This window comes from Silene latifolia, chromosome 5, assembly GCF_048544455.1.
Source record: "Silene latifolia isolate original U9 population chromosome 5, ASM4854445v1, whole genome shotgun sequence".
Taxonomy (NCBI): Eukaryota; Viridiplantae; Streptophyta; class Magnoliopsida; order Caryophyllales; family Caryophyllaceae; genus Silene; species Silene latifolia.
Window position 1 is genome coordinate 12,635,531 of NC_133530.1, and position 20,191 is coordinate 12,655,721.

The 20,191-nt window shown below is 40.1% G+C and overlaps 5 protein-coding genes across 6 annotated transcripts in view; all 5 read left to right on the forward strand.

The window, feature by feature from the left end:
* Positions 1-20,191, forward strand: part of LOC141656749 (disease resistance protein RGA2-like) — a 45,902-nt gene that overhangs the window by 151 nt on the left and 25,560 nt on the right. The window lies entirely within an intron of this gene.
* On the forward strand, positions 6-12,640 carry LOC141656750 (disease resistance protein RGA2-like). Its single transcript, XM_074463794.1, has 6 exons — positions 6-4,151; positions 4,987-5,263; positions 7,034-7,144; positions 7,481-7,545; positions 8,038-10,449; positions 12,538-12,640. The coding sequence occupies exon 1, from the start codon at positions 1,109-1,111 to the stop codon at positions 4,049-4,051; it is 2,943 nt and encodes a 980-aa protein (XP_074319895.1). The 5' UTR covers positions 6-1,108; the 3' UTR covers positions 4,052-4,151; positions 4,987-5,263; positions 7,034-7,144; positions 7,481-7,545; positions 8,038-10,449; positions 12,538-12,640.
* Positions 7,995-9,455, forward strand: LOC141654844 (putative disease resistance protein RGA4). The gene has a single exon (XM_074461958.1). The coding sequence runs from the start codon at positions 7,995-7,997 to the stop codon at positions 9,453-9,455; it is 1,461 nt and encodes a 486-aa protein (XP_074318059.1).
* On the forward strand, positions 9,520-11,186 carry LOC141654846 (disease resistance protein RGA2-like). The gene is made up of 2 exons (XM_074461959.1): positions 9,520-9,793; positions 9,919-11,186. The coding sequence occupies exons 1-2, from the start codon at positions 9,520-9,522 to the stop codon at positions 11,184-11,186; spliced, it is 1,542 nt and encodes a 513-aa protein (XP_074318060.1).
* LOC141654847 (uncharacterized) lies at positions 14,424-18,654 on the forward strand. Its single transcript, XM_074461960.1, has 6 exons — positions 14,424-14,765; positions 14,920-15,002; positions 15,104-15,173; positions 15,241-15,410; positions 15,511-16,613; positions 17,792-18,654. Exons 1-6 carry the CDS (start codon positions 14,424-14,426, stop codon positions 18,652-18,654), a joined length of 2,631 nt encoding a protein of 876 aa, XP_074318061.1.

Sequence of the window (20,191 nt, forward strand, 5' to 3'; positions counted from 1 at the left end):
ATTTCTATTTAATTTATACTTTACTCTTTTTCCATTTCTATTTTTCCCCAATTTTTTCTCGCGTTTCCGTTATTTCGTTGCGGCGACATCGGATTTCTGTATGTGTAGCTGAATATATCGAAGAATTGAGTGTTTGATTTCCAATTTTACATGTAATTTACTCTTATTATTAGTTTTAATTTAGATTAGGTTAAGTCGTTAAGCTTTAACTTTTGAGGATTATTAATATTGAACACTATAGATTGAGGGACTTAAAAGGTGCGATGTCCTGTAATTTCAAGTATCCGTGCTTAGTTTTATATAGCTCGTCTAAGCTCTGTGAGGTACTAGTCGAAACGCCTCGATTACCTTAGGCGTATCTTGTAGATAAAAACACTGGTAAATAGATACACTACAGACCGTTAGTAGTATACCTCTCGGACTTCCCTATCCGTTGGTCTTTCTTAAGAAAGGCCTTAAACTAGAATTTGCGTTTCCTTATTGTTTTAGGTTGGTTCTTTTATTGTGTGCCCTTCACTTTGCCATATTACTCCGATTTTTGAACCCCTCTACCTATAAAATCGTATTTTGAAAGTTCAAATTTAGTGGCAAAAACAGTGTTGTACGCTACTCAAAGTTGACTAACACCATCATGCAACTTTGATGATACCTCTACCGACATCAATTCACGTTTGAACAACATCATATGCTCGAAAGAAAAATGAGAGTTAAATCAACTTTTTTGATTGTTTGTGGACAACTATGATGCATGTCAGGAAATTGCGATGGCTAAATGCTTACCATTCATTTCTTTCCTGTGTGACTCATTTTTCAAACCAACTGTTTGCTATGATGTTTCATTGAAATTATTGTAGTAAGTGGGAAGAATATAGGGTTACATCAACATACTAATCATGATCCTGGACATTTCCTTGTTAACTATATTAAATAAGCTGATTGTAAGCCGGGAATCATACCATTCAATCTATCATCCTCTTTAACTACAAAATTACTTTTGTTTTACGGTTTTACAATCATATCTCACAAATCCTCATTCTAAATACACCTAATCAAGTAATCTTTACCATATACAAAAACTTCTTCTAAGAAGTCAGGGTAGGAGTTCAGAATGGCAGAATCGGTGGTGATTGAGTTGTTTAAACTTATTGGGGAGAAAGTGGGTTCCGAAGTTTGGAAAAGAATAGTGGATGCAGCTAACATTGATTCTCAAATAAAAGAGCTTCATGATATCAAAAATACTATTGAAGCTACACTTCTTGATGCGGATTCAGCACAGGTGTGTACGCATTCTCAACGAGACATGCTTGAGAAGCTTGAACTTGGACTTGCCAAATTAATCGATTTCCAAGATGCAAAAGCGGCAAAAGCCAAGCAGAAAGAACTCATGGGTGGAAGTAAGTTCACCAAAGAGGTGCGCTTGTTCTTTTCCACTTCAAACCAGCTTATCTCCCCCTTCAAGGATGCTAGGAAAATCAATGTTATTACAGGGGAACTCAGTCGCATGGCAAGCAACCATGCCCAATTTGGAAGCATAGTTAGTTCGTCATTTTTTAACCAAACCCGAACATTGAATAATGTTTCAGGGTCTTATATGAGTACTGATATAGTAATTGGACGAGATGGAGACAGGGATAAGTTGGTAAGCTCATTGTTAGACTCCTCCACTGCTACTGGTGTCCTCCCTGTTGCTTCCATTGTTGGAATGGGTGGAGTTGGGAAGACTACATTGGCTCAATATGTGTACAATGATGAAAGGATCAAAATATATTTTGATTTGCAGCTTTGGGTTTTCGCCACCCAAGATTTTAATGTCAAGGATCTGTTACGGCAGATGGTGACGTGTGCCACTGATGAAAAAGCTCTTGACTACGAGATGGATCAGCTCCAACGGCGTCTATTTCAAGTCATTGCCGGGAAGAGGCTTCTACTTGTTTTGGATGGTGTATGGGATGACGACAGTTTGAAAGCAAAATGGATAGAATTGAGAACACTACTAAGGGTCGGGGCTCAGGGGAGTCAAGTTCTCCTTACCACACGCAGCAAAGCGGTTGCTAGAATTGTTGGAACCCAAGATCCATTAATGGTTAGTGATTTAGGATATGATGATTCTTTGCTCCTCTTTCAATATGTGTCTGCTACACAGTGGCATGAGCCCGCGGTGGAGGCCATCAGGAAAGATATTGCAAATATGTGTCCTAAAGTTCCTCTTGTTATACGGGCAATTGGAAGCGTCTTAGCAGGCAAACATACTATCCAGGAATGGCAAGCTTTTAGGGATGATCAGCTTGCAAATTTTGCATCCTATGGCCGTGACGTCATGGGCACACTCAAACTCAGTTATGACCAATTAGGTACAAGCCTAAAACGATGTGTTAGATACTGCTCTTTGTTCCCAAAGGGATTCTGGTTCGAAAAAAGTATTCTCAGTCGTCTTTGGATTGCCATGGGATATGTTGAAGGCGAGTATGCTAATCAAAATTTAGAAGAGATGGCAGAAGGATATGTGTTGTGCTTGCTAAGTCGAGGATTTTTCTACTGTAACGACATGGATGGGTATAAGTGCCCTGACTTTTTCCGTATGCATAACCTGATGCATGATTTAGTGCTCTTAATCGCCGGGTTTAAGTACAAGATGGCAGATTCAAATACAAATGAATTTGATGGAAGTGTCTGTCATGTATCATATCATTTAGTAGACCACTCATCTTTCAAAGTCCCGTCATCACTATTCAAAATCAAGCAGTTGGAATCGTTCCTTTTTCCTCTTCCATCACAAAATTGGCGTTCCTATCAGAAAGTTAGACTTCTCAATTTAAATGATATATCTATATTCAGAATTGAGTCTTTGAGGGCACTGCGGATGCATGGGGTAGGGATTAATAAACTGCCAAGATCAATAGGCAAACTGATCCACTTGAGGTATCTCGATTTTTCGTTCAACTCTATCCGTAAACTTCCCAACTCAATTACACAACTAGTGAATCTTTACTTACTGAACCTATCCCTTTGTCGAAGCCTTGAAGAGTTGCCCGAGGAAATAAGTAAGCTAGTGGCGCTAAGACACCTTTACCTCTTTGGCTGTGACAATTTGTCTCACATGCCCAAAGGGTTGGTCAGACTGACACCTCTTGAAACTCTAGGCCATTTCGTTGTCGGAAAACCTAGAAACTCTGTCATTCCCTATAAATTGAAGGCTAAATTGGCGTGTGATCTAGCAGACCTAGGTTGTCTTGATAATCTTAAAGGCGAGTTGACCATTGTTTTGGTTGATCGATCAAAGGATATCATATCAGAAGCCAAAGCTGCAAATCTGTACATGAAAAAGATCATCTATTTTACTATGGAATTTAGAGAGAGTAGAATAGAGGATGAGATGGTGCTAGAGAACCTCAAACCCGGTGTTAATCTAGAATACCTGAGGATAGAGAAGTATGGGGGGATGAGGTTGCCAAGTTGGATGAGAGAAGGAATCCATTTCTGGCTTCCAAATCTAACTAGAGTTGAAATAGTTGAGTGCAAAGAATGCATAAATATGTGCTCCTTTGGAAGACTCCCTCGTCTTGAATATCTTAGGTTAGAGAGATTGGATAAGGTGGAGTACATAGAAAATGGTAGCAGCAAAAGTAACATGGTAGTTCTCGCAGTCGAATACCCTTCCACTTCCTTATTCCCGTCCCTTACAGACCTCACCCTCATTGACATACCTGAGTTGAAGGGATGGTGTAGTATGACAGACTCTGCTCAAGATCTGACGAGATGGACGTCTGCATTTCCCAAATTGGAGAATGTGACAATGGATATGGAGTTGGTGATTTTGTTGGCCCAAGTGTTTCCACAAGGTGTTTCTGAAAGACTTTATATAAGTTATTGCCAAAGATTGAAATCGTTACCGCACGAGATGAGCAACCTATCCAATTTGAAGTCACTATTCCTTAGAAAATGCTCAAGGCAGCTTGGGGAGAGATGTCAGGAGCCATCAGGCGAGGATTGGCCCAAAATTCAACATATTCCGTACATTACCATTCAACCCGCTGAAAATGGGGAAGAATGAAATGAATCAATCAAGTGAAGAGCTAGTCTCTATCCAGACGATTAACAAAAATCTGTGTTTGCTAATAGATTATTCTTCGTTGATTACTCTCTCATCATAGGTAACTTTTTAATTATTCTTCCTTTTCCGCCATTTCGTTGCTGCGATGTTGGATATCTGTCTGTATAGCTGATTATTTCGATATGTGCTTTATAAATTTTGCAATTTTTATGGAGTTAGTTAGATGCTATGATTAGTTTATTGTAGCCTAATAAGTTAAACTTGAAGTTTTGAGGAATTGTTTATTAGGCGAAGAATTTGTTTCTGTCAATTTTATCGATTCGTTCTTACGTTTCTGTCAATTTGTTACTGCGATTACGGTTCTTTTACTGTTTTATTAGATTATAATTTGCTAATAGACGATGTTAATAGTTGTGGTCTATATATTCGCTTATTTGTTTATATGCTTTCCACCCCCCTCCTCTGAATTCCCATTACATCATCAACAACATTACCCCATTGTCTCAAAGGTACTCGTAAATTACGTCTTGGCATTATTCTATTGTTAATTCTAATCAACTGCAGGCAGCAGCTACTTAGCCTAAAAATCAAACTAAAATATGATCCTATCCAAGCTGAAACTAGCGAAAATCCTGCAGAGATAGTAATGTTTGAATGTTTGACTGCTTTGCCATTTTGAGTTCAAAAATAGATTTGGTGCCTAATTATCTTTATTACGGGAATTACTTGAGAAATTATGACGTGTAATTTTCTGTTGTAAATATAGAAAACAAGGTAACTTCTATGATTAGGTTTATATTGGTGCATTCATTACTTATCCTGATTCCTGTAGCGCCAGAGATTGCGTTTTTGTGGTTTAATTGGTGCTGTTTACATGTGAACAAGGTTTATCAATAGCTGATTTGACCTATATCCCTCTTCTGTGATACATGTAGAGAGCTTCAAGCAACAATGGCTATCAATAGCTTTCTTGAAGACAAATTTTCTTGGGGATAGTCTCGTTGCTGTCCTCTCGGGATAGGTTGGTAATGTATCGAGCCATGTATTTGCATTTAGGCCTGTAGCACCCTTCGATACTGCAGCTTGCGTTTTGACAGTAGGCATGGCCTTGAATATGTCATTATGAACTGAGAAGTGAGAATTATGGAGATCTTTCAGAGAAGAAGAATTTGTTTGCTTTCTTCAAGGGCACTGCAGTGGTTATTTCTTCTGGTATGTCCTCTGAACTGTCAAATAGATAAAATTGTACAAGAGTACAAATTCAACGAGTATGATTGCTTGTCACTGATCACGGCGTGAGTCGTAACCTTAATTTGAGATAAGTGAATGTACACTTCCAACTTCATCTCAGGTTAAGGTTAGATTCCAACTGAAATGTCAGTTTGACATTGTAACACATGTGGTGTCAATTTATGTTTGTAAGACATTGACACCATAAATCTAAATCTTCGTTCCAAATTCCTTGTTTGTTCTATTAACCGCTTTCATATCATAATAATCTTTCCACTTTCGTTTCCACGGAAACCAATTTATATAATTGAACAAGGTAAAGACGTAAAGTATGGAGAAGTGGGACAAAGTTTACACGAAAACCAATAATTTTTTGTATGGAGAAAGAAAAGCGGGAGAATTATTTTGAGAATTTTGAGATAAAACAAGTCTCTTTTTTAGCAAAAATCCAACATTGCATGCCAAGCCAAGTCGGGTTCTAGTTTTGACTAGGTGCAAGCTAAACTCTGTATACCTTTTGCGGTATAATTTTTCCTACCTTTGTTTTTCTACTTTTCGCATGTTCCTAAATCCTAAGATCAAACTTTCTTTTTCTCGTATTTTTTTTAGTAAGGGTAATCAGCTCAATTTTAATTTTGTAGGCTGATTTAAACTGATTAAAGTACTTTTCAACTCTGATTGTGTTTTTTCTTTTGCTAATATTGATGATTCTTATTCGCTCTCCACCAATGTATAACCACATTTCTACCACTCGAAATTACAACAAAAATTACTTTCACCTGCATAGAATCTCATTGCTTTGTCTGTTTTTTCATCTACGCCACAGTTGCAGATGTAGCCTATTCATAAGAGTAGTCGGTTAGAGAGTTGTGTATAGAGATGAGGCAAACTCGACTCTTAGGGTTTGCTTGGGATGAGAGTAATTATTAAGGGAGTAATAGAGCTAAAAATAAAATAAAAAATGGAGGGAAGGGATGGGAGTTGGAGATAGAAATGAATAGAAATGGGGAGTAATTATTACCTCCATATAGAGGTAATAGTTCCTCCCTCACCTCCTCTTTCCACCCTCCACAACCACCACAAAGCACTAATCTCCTCCCATTTCTTCATATTTTAGCTCTCATTACTCCCTTAATAATTACTCCCATCCCAAGCAAGCCCTTAACAGTGACTCTTACTACCCCACAACATTTATTTTGTTTAAATAAACTCGACTGTTATTGCCGAAGCAGGTGAGAAGATATAAACAAACATTATGATATATATGGAGTATATAGTATTCCATATACTACCAACCACTAACACATTACCTGGAAATTACCAAATTAAAGTATTCCCTATTATTTATAAGAAAGACCTTGACTTTAGTTGAACTGCATCATTCATGCTTGAATCAGCAAACACATACTTCAGTATACGCCCTTTCTGTATGATCCAAAAGTTAAAAGTTCTACATAATGAAGCAAAAGTATTTATCAGATGATAATTTTCTAATAGACGATATTAACAGTGTGGTCTATAATAATTGCATCTGTGCTTGTGAGTTAAAAGTATCAATTTTACAAGACGTGATTCGCAGTGTTTCTGAAATTTTTAGTCTAACAATTACGAATAACATTTTGTTGTTGTTAAATCTATTCAACTGCAGCTACTTGGCTTAAGAATCAAACTAAAATACGATCCAACCCAAGCTTAAACTAGCTATCTGTTCGTGCTGATTTTGACCTATCCCTCTTTTGTGATTTTTTGTAGAGACGCTTTGAGCAACAATGGCTCTTTTATAGCATTCTTGAAGACAATGTTTCTTGGGACTAGTTTCACTGCTTGCTTAATTCAAGGGAGGTGCAGTGCTTATTGCGTCCGGTACGTCCTCTGAACTGTTGGATGGATAAAAGTCTATGGATTACAAATTAAATGACTGTAAGGTCAACTGATCACGACTTGAGTTGTAACCTTGATCTGAGATTAACGAAGTGTATAGTTATGTCTAACCAACTTCATCTCAGGTTAAGGTTAAATCTCGTCTAAAATGTCAGTTTGAGATTGAAACATATATGGTATCAATTTAAATTGACAAGGCAATTGACATCTTAAAACTAAATTTCCGTTACCAAATTCCTTCTTTCGACTACAAAGAAAAACATTGCTTTTAGCGACATCATTTATTGTTGTCTGACTGTATCTTCATCTACATTACAGTCCACAGTTGCAGATGTTGCCTAATAACAAGAGTCGTTTCTTCTGGAGTTGTGTGTAGAGACGCGGTAAACTCGACTTTTATATTTATGATTTCAAGTGATAGATGAAGCGTGATGCAAGCTAAAATTACCCCACAACTTTACTTTTTGTTTTAAATAAACTCAATCAAACAAATCACTTTCTCTTTTTATTTGTTACTACCTGGAAATTGCCGAAGCAGGTGAGAAGATATTATAATTATATTACCAACCACTAAACACATTACCCGGAAATTACCAAGCAGGTGAGAATTATAAATAAAGTACCACGCCAATATTCATGCTTGACTCAGCAAAGGCATAATTTCATTATACGACAAACCGTCAATGCCGAATGCACATAATGAACTTGTATTATTTATAAGAAAGAGACTGATATAAACCCAAGTATTACTAATCAATCAATCATATCCTCTTGACACAAAATCTTAATTACCAAAAGAAACAAACCATTATAACTTTCCTTTGAAGTCTTCATGGCTGAATCAATAGTGACTGAGTTGCTTAAAATCATTGCAGACAAAGTGGGTTCTCAAGTTTGCAAGAGTTTAGTTGGTGCAACTGACATTGATTCCCAAGTAAAAGAGCTTCAGAATATCAAAACTACCATTGAAGCTACACTTCTTGACGCACATCCATCACAGGTGTGTAGTCATTCTCAACGAGACGTACTCGAAAAGCTTGAACGTGGACTTGCCAAATTAATCGATTTCCAAGATGCAAAAGCCGCAAAAGCCAAGCAGAAACAACTCATGGGCGGAAGTAAGTTCACAAAAGAGGCACGCTTGTTCTTTTCCACATCAAACCAACTTGTCTCTCCCTTCAAGGATGCTAGGGAAATCAGGGGTATTAAGGGGGAACTGAGTCTCATTGCGAGAAACCATGCCCAATTTGGAAGTATAGTTGGCTCGCCATCTTTGAACCAAACCCGCACATTGAGTAATGTATCAGGGTCTTATATGAGTACTGATATGGTGATTGGACGAGATGGAGACAGGGATAAGATGGTAGGCTTGCTGTTAAACTCCTCAGCTGCTGCTGGCATCCTCCCTGTCGCTTCTATTGTTGGGATGGGAGGAGTTGGGAAGACTACATTGGCTCAATATGTGTACCATGATGAAAGGATTAAAAGATATTTTGATTTGCAACTTTGGGTTTCCGTCACCCAAGATTTTAATGTCAAGGATGTGTTACAGCAGATGGTGACGTGTGCCAATGATGAAAATGCTCTCAACTACGAGATTGATCAAATCCAACGACGTCTATTTCAAGCAATTGCTGGAAAGAGGTTTATGCTTGTTTTGGATGATGTGTGGGATGACGACAATTTGAGAGCAAAATGGCTAGAATTGTGTGCAGTGCTTAGCGTGGGGGATCAGGGGAGTAAAGTTCTCCTTACCACACGTAGCAACACAGTTGCCGGAATTATTGGGACCCATGACCCATTCTTGGTTAATGATTTAGGAGATGATGATTTCTGGCTCCTCTTTCGACATGTGGCTACTAGACAGTGGCATGAGCCAGGGGTTGAGGCCATCGGAAAGGAGATCGCTGAGATGTGTCCCAAAGTGCCCCTTGTCATTCGGGCAATTGGAAGCCTTTTAGCCGGGAAACGTACTGTCAAGGAATGGCGAGCTTTTAGGGATGATCAGCTTGCAAATTTTGCATCCTATGGCCGTGACGTCTTAGGCACACTCAAACTCAGTTATGATCAATTAGGTCCACGTCTAAGACTGTGTATTGCATACTGCTCTTTATTCCCAAAGGGATTCCGCTTCAAAAAAAGTATTCTCATTCGTCTTTGGATTGCCATGGGATATGTTGAGTGCGAGTATGCTAATCAAAGTTTAGAAGAGGTGGCAGAAGAATATTTCTTGTGCTTGATAAGGCGAGGATTTTTCTATCAGAACGATTGTGGATGGGTATATGTTCCCTGACTTTTTTCAGATGCACAACCTGATGCATGATTTAGTCCTCTTAATTGCCGAGTATAGGTATAAGATGGCAGATTCAAATACAAATGAGTTTGATGAAAGAGTTTGTCATGTATCTTACAATTTAGCAGAAGACGAGTCATCTTTGAAAGTTCCATCATCACTATTCAAAATCAAGCAGTTGAAATCGTTCCTTGTCCCTTTTCCATCAGATATTCGGCCTTCCTATAAAAAGCAATTTAGACTTTTCCCCTTAAATGATAAATCTATATTCAGAATTCAGTCTTTGAGGGCATTGCGGATGTGTGGGCTAGGGATTAATAAACTGCCAAGATCAATAGGCAAACCGATACACTTGAGGTACCTTGATTTTTCGCACAACTCTATCCGTAAACTCCCCGAAACAATTACACGACTAGTGAATCTGTGCACTTACTTGACCTATCCTGCTGTTGGAACCTTGAAGAGTTGCCGGAGGACATAAACAAGCTAGTGGCGCTCAGACACCTCCACCTCTTTGGTTGCGACAAACTGAGTCATATGCCCAAGGGGTTGCGGAGACTTACAGGTCTCGAAACACTAGACCGTTTTGTTGTGGGGAAACCAAGCAACTCTGCCACTCCCTATGGATGTAAGGCTAAATTGGCGTGTGATCTATCAGACTTAGGCTATCTTGATAATCTTAAGGGCATGTTGACCATCATTTTGGTAGATCGATCAAAGGATATAGTGTCGAAGCCAAAGCCGCAAATCGAACAGAAAGAGATAACGGGTTTAATTATGATATTTAGAGAGAGTAGATTAGAGGATGAGATGGTGCTAGAGAACCTCAAACCCGGTGCTAATCTAGAATTGCTGAGTATAAAAGACTATGGAGGAAAGAGGTTGCCAAGTTGGATGAGAGAAGGAATCCATTGCACACTCCCGAATCTTCATAATCTTAGGTTAGAGAGATTGGATAAGGTGGAGTACATAGAAGATGGTAGTAGCAGCAAAAGTAACATGATAGTTTCCACTCCCTTATTCCCATTCCTCAAGAACCTGACCCTTATGGACATACCTAGGTTGAAGGGATGGTGGAGTATGACAGAGTCTGCTCAAGATCAGAGTCAGAATCAACTCCTGAAAAGGATGCCTGCGTTTCCTAAACGGGAGTGGGTGGAAATGGACATGGAGTTGGTGATTTCATTGGCCCAAGTTTTTCTAAGTCGTCTTTCTTCTTTACATATTCTCTTTGTTCTTGGCAAAACCAAGGAAGTAGAAGAGCAAAGATGCGGTCCTTCAAATGTGGGTGTTAAGCAGAGACAACCAGTCATCCTCCTCAAAAACTACCTTCCCATGCTCCGTAACCTAGTTTTGTGCAATAGTCAAAAGGAATATCTTCCTGAGGAGTTTCGAGGTATGACTTCTTTGAAATTCCTAGAAATAGACAACTATGAAGCATTAGAGGCGTTTCCAGAGTTGATTGACACCCTCACCTCACTCGAAAGCCTTACTATATATAATTGCCCAAGATTGAAATCGTTACCGGCTGAGATCAGCAACCTATCCAACTTGAAGTCACTACGCCTTGAACGATGCTCAAGGGAGCTTGCAGAGAGATGCCAATCGCCATCAGGAGAAGACTGGCCCAAAATTCAACATATTCCCAACATTACCATTCAACCTGATAACCCGCTAAAAATGGGAAGAATGAATAGAATCAATCAAGTTAACAAAAGTGGTGGTACTTGACGTGTTGATCAGGTGTCCATTACTTGATATTTTTGGGTGCATTGTGTGATCTAATCAAACAATTTTAGATTTAGCTAATCTCTCTTTAAGATGAATATATTTCTCGTTAATTTTAAATGGGTTCCATTGTGTGAGGTATTTACATAAATAAAACAAGTTTTTATCTCATATCTGTTTCTATAGCTGAAAATTTCGAAATGTGATTAATGAATTTTGCAATTTTCATGGGATTTAGCCATTTAGGTGTTGTGATCAGTTTTATTGTAGCTTAGGTTAAACTTGAACTTTTGAGGAAGTAGGTGAGGAATTTTTTCTTGTGTTTCTGTCAACTTTTAAATGTGATTAAAGAGTGTTTTTCAAATTCTTATAGCATTAATGGCTCTACGAGAACGACACTCTTTCTTTGTTATTGGGAAGTCGGCCCAATGTAGGGGTACAAGAGTAAAAGTGGATGCAAGCTGGGAAAGAAATTTTGACGCAGCTTGCGGTCGGGTGGCTTATAATAATTTGGGGATGGAGATTGATAGAGGTAAAAGGAAACTGAAAGCAGAGTCCGCCTTACAGGCGGAAGCTTTAGGAGTACGAAAGGTTTTAGAATGGGCCAGAGATAGGGGCGAACTTCACCTGGAGGTTACGACGGATTGCTTAAAACTGGTAAATCATATCGCTGGTTTAGAGAAGGAAAGCCATGTCGTCAGAGGAATCCTCGATGATCTTACAAGTATCTGGGTTCATTTTCATTGTGTAAGGCTGTAAGCTTTAGTTTTCTTCCTAGACACCTTAACCACATAGCGCATGGCCTGGCCCGTCAGGCGATGAAAATGTAAAAACTTTATTCACTGTTGCAAAAAAAAAAAAAAAAAAAAAAAAAAAAAAATTGTCAAAATCTAAAATGTGACATTTTGTATGCTATGTTTATGCTGAGCAATGTGCATAGAACTTAGGTTGAAGAAAAATTGTTGTTTTTGATTGTTCAGAATGTTAGATTGATTAAGGAAATTTCTAACTGCTAGTTAAGATGATAAAGATAAAAAAAAAAAAAAAAAAAATACAGATTACGCGTTGTTTCTAATGTTGCTACTTCTCTAATGCATATCTGTTGCCGGCGCTTTGGTCATATTCACCATTCATAAGGGGGTCGGATGTATGCAGCCTGCCTTACCCCTGTGTTTCAGTTATCCAGTCTTGACAGTAGCTCTCTTTCTATCAGTGTATTCTCATGATGAGTAGATTCATCAAGGCATTAGCATGTACTCACTGTTGTTCATTTCATTATTGCTGGTAGGAATGTAACCAATCCGTCAGATTCTTAGCTCACTTAAGCACTAGAGTAATATAACTAGAGTTCAAGTACATATTATAAAGAAAATATAATTGCATCTCTGCTTGTGAGTAAAACAATAACATATTACCGGACGTTATTCGCAATGTTTCAGAAAGTTGTAGTTGACCAATTATGTCTTTAGTCTTTACATTATTCTGTTGTTATTTCTATTCAACTGCAGCCACTTAGCCTAAAAATCAAACTAAAATATGTTCCTATCCAAGCTGAAACGAGCGAAACACCTGTAGTCCTGCAGAGATAGTCATGTTTGAATGTTTGACTGCTTTGCCTTTTCTAGTTCAAAAATACATTTGGTGTCTAATTATCTTTATTACGGTAATTATTTGAGAAATTATGACATATAATGTTCTGTTATAAATATAGTAGAAAACAAGAAAACTTCTATGATTAGGGTATGATTATTAGTAAGACTTCCCAAAGTCTTAAGACTCCGCCACATCAGTTTTCCACTAACTTTTTCACTTTACTTGAGAAAATGTGGGGTTTAAGAAAAAAAAAAGAACAAAAATAATGTAACACTTGCCTTTGTTTCATTGGATGTCTTCTTTTAATAGTGGGGTCAAGACTCATGTAGAGTCTTAAGTTGAGTCTTGGATTTCCAAGACTCAATTTAAGACTTTGTCAAGACTTTATTAAGACTATGATAGATTATTGGTAGTCTTGAGTGAGTCTTGTCTTAAGACTCACCAAAGTCTTGTCTCAAGACTACCAATAATCTTACCCTTAGGTTTATATTGGTCCATAGATTACTTATTGCGATTCCCGTCGTGTCGGAGATTGCGTTTTTGTGGTTTAATTGGTTCTGTTTACATGTGAACAAGTTTTCTCAATAGCTATCTGTTCATGCTGATTCTGACCTATCCCTCTTCTGTGATACATGTAGAGACGCTCAAGCAACAATGGCCGTTAATAGCTTTCTTGAAGACATTTTTTCTTGGGGATAGTCTCATTGCTGTCCTCTTAGGAGAGGTTGGTAATGTATCGGGGCATGTATTTTCATTTGGGCCTGTAGCACGCTCCGAGGCTGCAGCTTGCTTTTCGACAGTAGGCATGGCCTGAAATATGTCATTATGAATTGGGAACTGTGAGATCTTTCAGAGAAGAAGAATTTGCTTGCTTAATTCAAGGCTCTGCAGTGGTCATTGCTTCTGTTATGTCCTCTGAACTGTCGAATAAATAAAATTGGAACCTTGATTTGAGGCATTATTAACTGTTGTTTGTCTACATAGAATCTCATTGCTTTTGGCAGTGGCGACATTATAAACTGTTGTTTGTCTGTTTCTTCATCTACACCACAGTTGCAGATGTAGCGTATTCATAAGGGTCCTCTATTAGAGAGTCGTGTATAGAGATGAGGCAGAGTCGGTTTTAACTGTAACTTACTACCCCACAACTTTTCTTATGTTTAAATAAACTCTGTTATTGCCAAGAAAATATAAACAAACATTGTGATATGGAGTATATAGTAATCCATATACAACCAACCACTCACATATTACGCTTTATTTCTAATGTTGCTACTCCGTACTTCTTTAATGCACATCTGTTGCCGGCGCTTTGGTCATAATCACCTTTCATAAGGTGGCTGTAATTAGTGTTCTATTACACCGTGCCTCAAGCAACGGCTACCCGAGCCTCCAAACGGCTAGCCAAACCTCCCATAAGGCAATGAATAATATGATTGCCTTATATGTTGTAAATATGATTTGTTTTCGTGTATATATGTAACGGGTATAAATAGGCTATAGCATATGTAAATCATACAAGTTTCGGAATAATACAATACATCGATATTATTATCTATCGTTTCTAACATGGTATCAACTGCTTAGGTTTTTTTTCGAAATCCCCAATCATTCCGCCTCCTTTCCTTCTCTCGACACCAATACACCATGACGAACAACACCGCCACTTCCGCCTCTGACAATTCTCAAATCATCGATCCTTCGAAAAACACGATCTATTCTTATGCTCATGTCGAAAACCCCGGCCTCAAGATTACCACCACTGAGTTCAACGGTCACAATTACGAGGAATGGTCGCAAGACTTCCTCCTTGCTCTCTTAGCCAAAGGCAAAAGTGGATTCCTCGACGACACGATGCCAAAACCGGCTTCCACAGATGCTACCTACGCATCTTGGCAGTCGCAAAACGCTCTCGTGACGGCATGGCTGTTTAACACACTTGACTCGACTATCAAACGATCCATCTCGAAACGACCCGAAGCAAAACAGGTATGGCTCGACATCCGTTCTCGATTTTGCCAAAACAACGATGCCCGTATTTATCGCTTGCAGGCAGACTTGGTCGCTTGTAGTCAAGGGCCTACGGAAACGATTATGGCATACTATAGTCGACTTATCACCCTCTGGGATGAGTCCTCTGAAGCTGACCCGGTTCCTTCATGTCCGTGCAACCCGTGTTCCTGATCATGGGTTTCCATTGTCGATGCTTGGCGTGAACGCAAGAAGGTGCGTGATTTTCTAATGGGTTTGGATGAGCGATTCGACACTGCTCGATCTCAATTGCTAGGTATCAACCCCCTGCCTACACTTAATCTTATTTATAATAGACTCCTTCAGGAAGAAAGTGTCCGTTCCATGTCGAAACGACCCATCTCGAAACGACCCGAAGCAAAACAGGTATGGCTCGACATCCGTTCTCGATTTTGCCAAAACAACGATGCCCGTATTTATCGCTTGCATGCAGACTTGGTCGCTTGTAGTCAAGGGCCTACGGAAACGATTATGGCATACTATAGTCGACTTATCACCCTCTGGGATGAGTCCTTTGAAGCTGACCCGGTTTCTTCATGTCCGTGCAACCCGTGTTCCTGATCATGGGTTTCCATTGTCGATGCTTGGCGTGAACGCAAGAAGGTGCGTGATTTTCTAATGGGTTGGATGAGCGATTCGACACTGCTCGATCTCAATTGCTAGGTATCAACCCCCTGTCTACACTTAATCTTATTTATAATAGACTCCTTCAGGAAGAAAGTGTCCGTTCCATGTCGACTAACAAAACCGAATCACGCCCCGACTCCATGGCTTTTGCCACCCGTATGTCCGACAATTCCCGACCCTCTGGACCACCCCAGACCCGTCACCCTCGTCCCACGAAACCTGATAATGATGACCCAAATAGACCATATTGCATTGCTTGTCGTCGTCATGGTCACCTATATCCGGTTTGCTTCCGTGTTACGGGGGAGTTTCCCGACTGGTGGGGAGACCGTCCCCGCGACAGAATTGTTATTAATGAGAAAGATATGAGCCGTACTGTAATTCCTGATATCCAAGGCCGCGCAAAGTATGCAGCAATTAAGAACAATATGCAGACAGCTACGCCCCGCGCTCATATGGTGTCGGGTAAGTCTCTCGATATTCCTTCCTCTTCCTCGGCCAAGCTCGACAAAATCGACCTCAACAATTTAAATTCCACCGAACTCGACGAATTAGCGACACTATGGCAGGCTCATAAGACCTCTTCCATGGACCGTCTGAATGGTAATGTTCTCTCATCTTCCTCTTGGATAATTGATGCTGGTGCCTCTCATCACATGTCGGGTTGCCGTTCATTATTTACTAATTTACGGCCTATTAACCATTTGTCTGTTGGGTTGCCTAATGGTGATTTGACAATCGCCACCCATATAGGCGACATTCGATTCTCGGCCCGTTTGGTCTTACGCAATGTTTACTTTGCCGAAAAATTAACCTGCAATTTGATATCGGTCTCTAGCTTACTTCTTGACAACACACTCACCATTCAATTCTCTCATAAACTTTGTCTTATACAGGACCGTTCCTCGAAGATGGTGATTGGTGCGGGTGAGCAAGTCGATGGGCTCTATTTTTTGACTGGGGTTCGACAAAGCATGCTTCAAGCGAATTCCGTCACCGTCCCTAATAACATCGAGCTTTGGCATCGGAGGTTGGGGCACCCCTCTTCCTCTATTTTACATTTTCTTCCTGGTTTTAATAATAGTTCTAAAACTCAGTTTTCTAGTTCTCATTGTGACATTTGTCTTCGAGCTAAACAAACTCGTGAACATTTTTCGTTAAGTTCAAGTATTGCAGACGGTATTTTCGATTTGATACATTGCGATTTATGGGGTCCATACTCTGCAAATGCTTCGTGTGGGTCACAATATTTTTTAACGATAGTTGACGATTTTTCAAGGTCTACCTGGGTTTATTTAATTTGAAAGAAAACCGATACTCGACAATTTTTATTAAATTTTTTCGCCATGGTTGAGCGACAATTTCATAAGAAAATTAAAACCTTACGAAGCGACAATGGCACCGAATTCACATCCTTAAACGATTTTTTCTTTGAAAATGGAATTATTTTTCAAACCTCCCAGGTTGACACCCCTCAACAAAATGGGAGAGTCGAACGAAAACATCGACATATTTTGAATGTCGCTCGTGCCCTTTTATTTCAAGCAAGTCTACCGATCTCCTTTTGGGGGGAGTGCGTCCTAACCGCCGTATACCTTATCAATCGTACCCCTTCGTCTTTACATAAAGGTAAAACCCCTTACGAACTTCTCTTTCAAAAACCACCACCCATAGGTCATTTTCGCATATTCGGTTGTCTCTGTTACGCACGAAACATCAACCGAACAAATAACAAATTTGCCCCTCGAAGTAAGAAATGCGTTTTCATCGGATATCCTTTTGGGAAAAAGGGCTGGCGAGTATACGGCCTAAACACGGGCACATACTTTTCCTCTCGTGATGTTGTCTTCGTTAAAAATGAGTTCCCATATAAAAATCTCCACATCACCGACCCGTCCTCCGACTCTCACTCCTTTCTCGATGACACCACAACCCACGTTGAACCACTACTCCTTTTACCATCCTCTCAAACCATCAACCAGACCCCTCCCGATCAAACAACACCTACCCACGAGCAACCACAACCCGACACCACGACCCCTTCCTCCATCTCTCACGACATTCCACCCACCGAACCCGCCATCCCTACGCCCGAAACAACCCAACACAATGACCAAACCCCCACCGAGCCCACCCAAGCCAACGACCCAACCGTAAACATTTCTGAACCAACGACTATGGGCAAAGGACAGCGCGCCAAATTCCCGAACTCTCGCTTATCCGGCTTTGTCCAACCTCCACGACGACCATCGACTCATGCCATCCATACATCAGCATCATCTTCAGGTACGAAATACCCGATTTTCCATTTTATTAGCTATGACAAATTTTCATCTACACTCACAAATGTTTTTTAGCGGCCGTGACTAACAATCACGAGCCTAGCACTTTCCGTGAAGCTATGCAGGTAAAGGAATGGCGTGATGCTATGCAACATGAAATCGCTGCCCTCGAACGAAATAATACTTGGACTCTCGAAGACCTTCCTCCGAACAAGAAAGCCATCGGGTCCAAATGGGTTTACAAAATAAAGTACAACGCTGACGGGTCCATCGAACGCTATAAAGCCCGCCTCGTGGTACTCGGAAATCGACAGGTGGAAGGCATCGACTACAACGAAACTTTTGCCCCAACCGTCAAAATGGTCACGGTTCGTACACTACTCGCCATAGCCGCTGCAAAGGGTTGGGACTTACACCAAATGGACGTCCACAATGCCTTCCTACATGGTGATCTCAATGAAGAAGTATACATGAAACCACCACCCAGGTACTCGTCGGATTCGAATGGTAAAGTCTGCCGCTTACAAAAATCCCTTTATGGTCTCCGACAAGCCCCGCGATGTTGGTACGCTAAACTCGCCTCTGCACTTAAAACTTATGGGTTTCAACAGTGTCCTTATGATAACTCTTTGTTCTCTATTACGAAGCCCGATACTGAACTACACGTATTGGTCTATGTCGATGATCTCGTCATTTGTGGGAATAACTCATCCACTATCTCGCATTTCAAAAAATACTTGAGTGAGTGCTTCCACATGAAAGACTTGGGTCAACTTAAATACTTCTTGGGCCTCGAAATAGCACAAAATAAAACCGGCCTATTTCTCAAAGAAAATATGCTCTCGATATACTCGAAGAAACCGGACTGCTTGGCTCGAAACCCGCGGCAATACCGATGGACCCTAATCATCAACTCAGTCTCTCGACCTCGCCATTGATCAAGGACCCTCAAGCTTATCGACGATTGGTAGGACGGCTGGTTTACCTTACAATTACCCATCCCGAATTGCTTTACTCCGTCCATATCCTCGCTCAATTCATGTACGCACCACGCCTTGATCATTGGCAAGCAGCATTACAAGTCGTTCGGTACATTAAAACTCGGCCCGGACAAGGCTTATTATTTCGACGCGACACTAATCTCTTATTACATGCCTACTGTGATGCCGATTACGGGAGTTTTCCATTAAGTCGTCGTTCGTTATCCGCCTACATCGTGTTTCTAGGAGGCTCTCCAATCTCCTGGAAAACTAAGAAACAATCCACTGTTTCAAAGTCATCCGCCGAAGCCGAATACCGTGCCATTGCTTACTCGGTCTGTGAACTTAAATGGCTCAAAGGCCTTCTCACTTTTCTCGCCATCAAGCATGACACACCCATTGATCTCTTTTGCGATAACCAGTCCGCTTTACACATTGCTCGAAATCCCGTCTTCCATGAAAGGACCAAACACATTGAGATCGACTGCCACTTCGTCCGCGATGAGATAATCAAAGGCACGCTACGTCCAGGCTATGTACTGTTCACACGAAGGCCCAATTGGCCGACATATTCACCAAGGCACTTAGACGAATACCATTTGATACGTTACTCTCCAAGTTAGGCGTCTCGTCCCTCCACGCGCCAACTTGAGGGGGGGGGGGGGGGGTATTATACCGTGCCTCAAGCAACGGCTACCCGAGCCTCCAAACGGCTAGCCAAACCTCCCACAAGGCAATGAATAATATGATTGCCTTATATGTTGTAAATATGATTTGTTTCCGTATATATGTAACGGGTATAAATAGGCTATAGCATATGTAAATCATACAAGTTTCGGAATAATACAATACATCGATATTATTATCTATCGTTTCTAACATGTTCAACTGTGACGTTATTTAAGAAGTTTATTATTTCCACCTTTTTTATGCATTGATGTTTTCAGCTTTCACTTTCAATTCTATAAAATGGTAATGTGGAGATACAAAGTATATGTAAATTATATCATTAGATTTAGATGAAAATGCCTTTATAAAAGTCTGCATATTATGTAATTTAATCTTACACTTTGGAAGTTATGAAAGATTGAAGTCAGTGTCTTAAAATATGTGAACAATACAAAATTGAAACATTGTTTGCTGTAGTAGACGACTAGAGGTGCTAATAGATGATAGATTGATGGCGCACTAGCATATATTCACGAGTTTAACCCATATGAGCATCAAATTAAAATGGGGTATAATTATTCAACCGAAGATTGCATTTCAATGAAGGAAAATGAAACGGCGCCACCGGGTGACACCCAATTTGGGCGCCACCCTCTCACATGGAGTGAGTGGGGACCCCTTCAATAAACAATTGTTGTGAGAGGGTGGCACCCAATTTGGGGCGTCACCCGGTGGCGCCCTATCACTATCATTGAAACCTTTCAGTTACTGTATCATTTTCTTTTGTTGGCCATTTACATGTTATGTTCGGATAATATCTGTTTGT

Excerpts from the sequence above, each read along its gene's own strand:
- LOC141654847 (XM_074461960.1), top strand. The coding sequence starts at position 14,424 with ATGACGAACAACACCGCCACTTCCGCCTCTGACAATTCTCAAATCATC. Across the intron at positions 15,174-15,240 it reads AACGACCCGAAGCAAAACAG|ACTTGGTCGCTTGTAGTCAA; the intron begins GTATGGCTCGAC and ends GCTTGCATGCAG. Across the intron at positions 16,614-17,791 it reads AAGTTCAAGTATTGCAGACG|CGGCCGTGACTAACAATCAC; the intron begins GTATTTTCGATT and ends AATGTTTTTTAG.
- LOC141656750 (XM_074463794.1), top strand. The coding sequence starts at position 1,109 with ATGGCAGAATCGGTGGTGATTGAGTTGTTTAAACTTATTGGGGAGAAA.
- LOC141654844 (XM_074461958.1), top strand. The coding sequence starts at position 7,995 with ATGGCTGAATCAATAGTGACTGAGTTGCTTAAAATCATTGCAGACAAA.
- LOC141654846 (XM_074461959.1), top strand. The coding sequence starts at position 9,520 with ATGGCAGATTCAAATACAAATGAGTTTGATGAAAGAGTTTGTCATGTA. Across the intron at positions 9,794-9,918 it reads TAAACTGCCAAGATCAATAG|AGTTGCCGGAGGACATAAAC; the intron begins GCAAACCGATAC and ends GGAACCTTGAAG.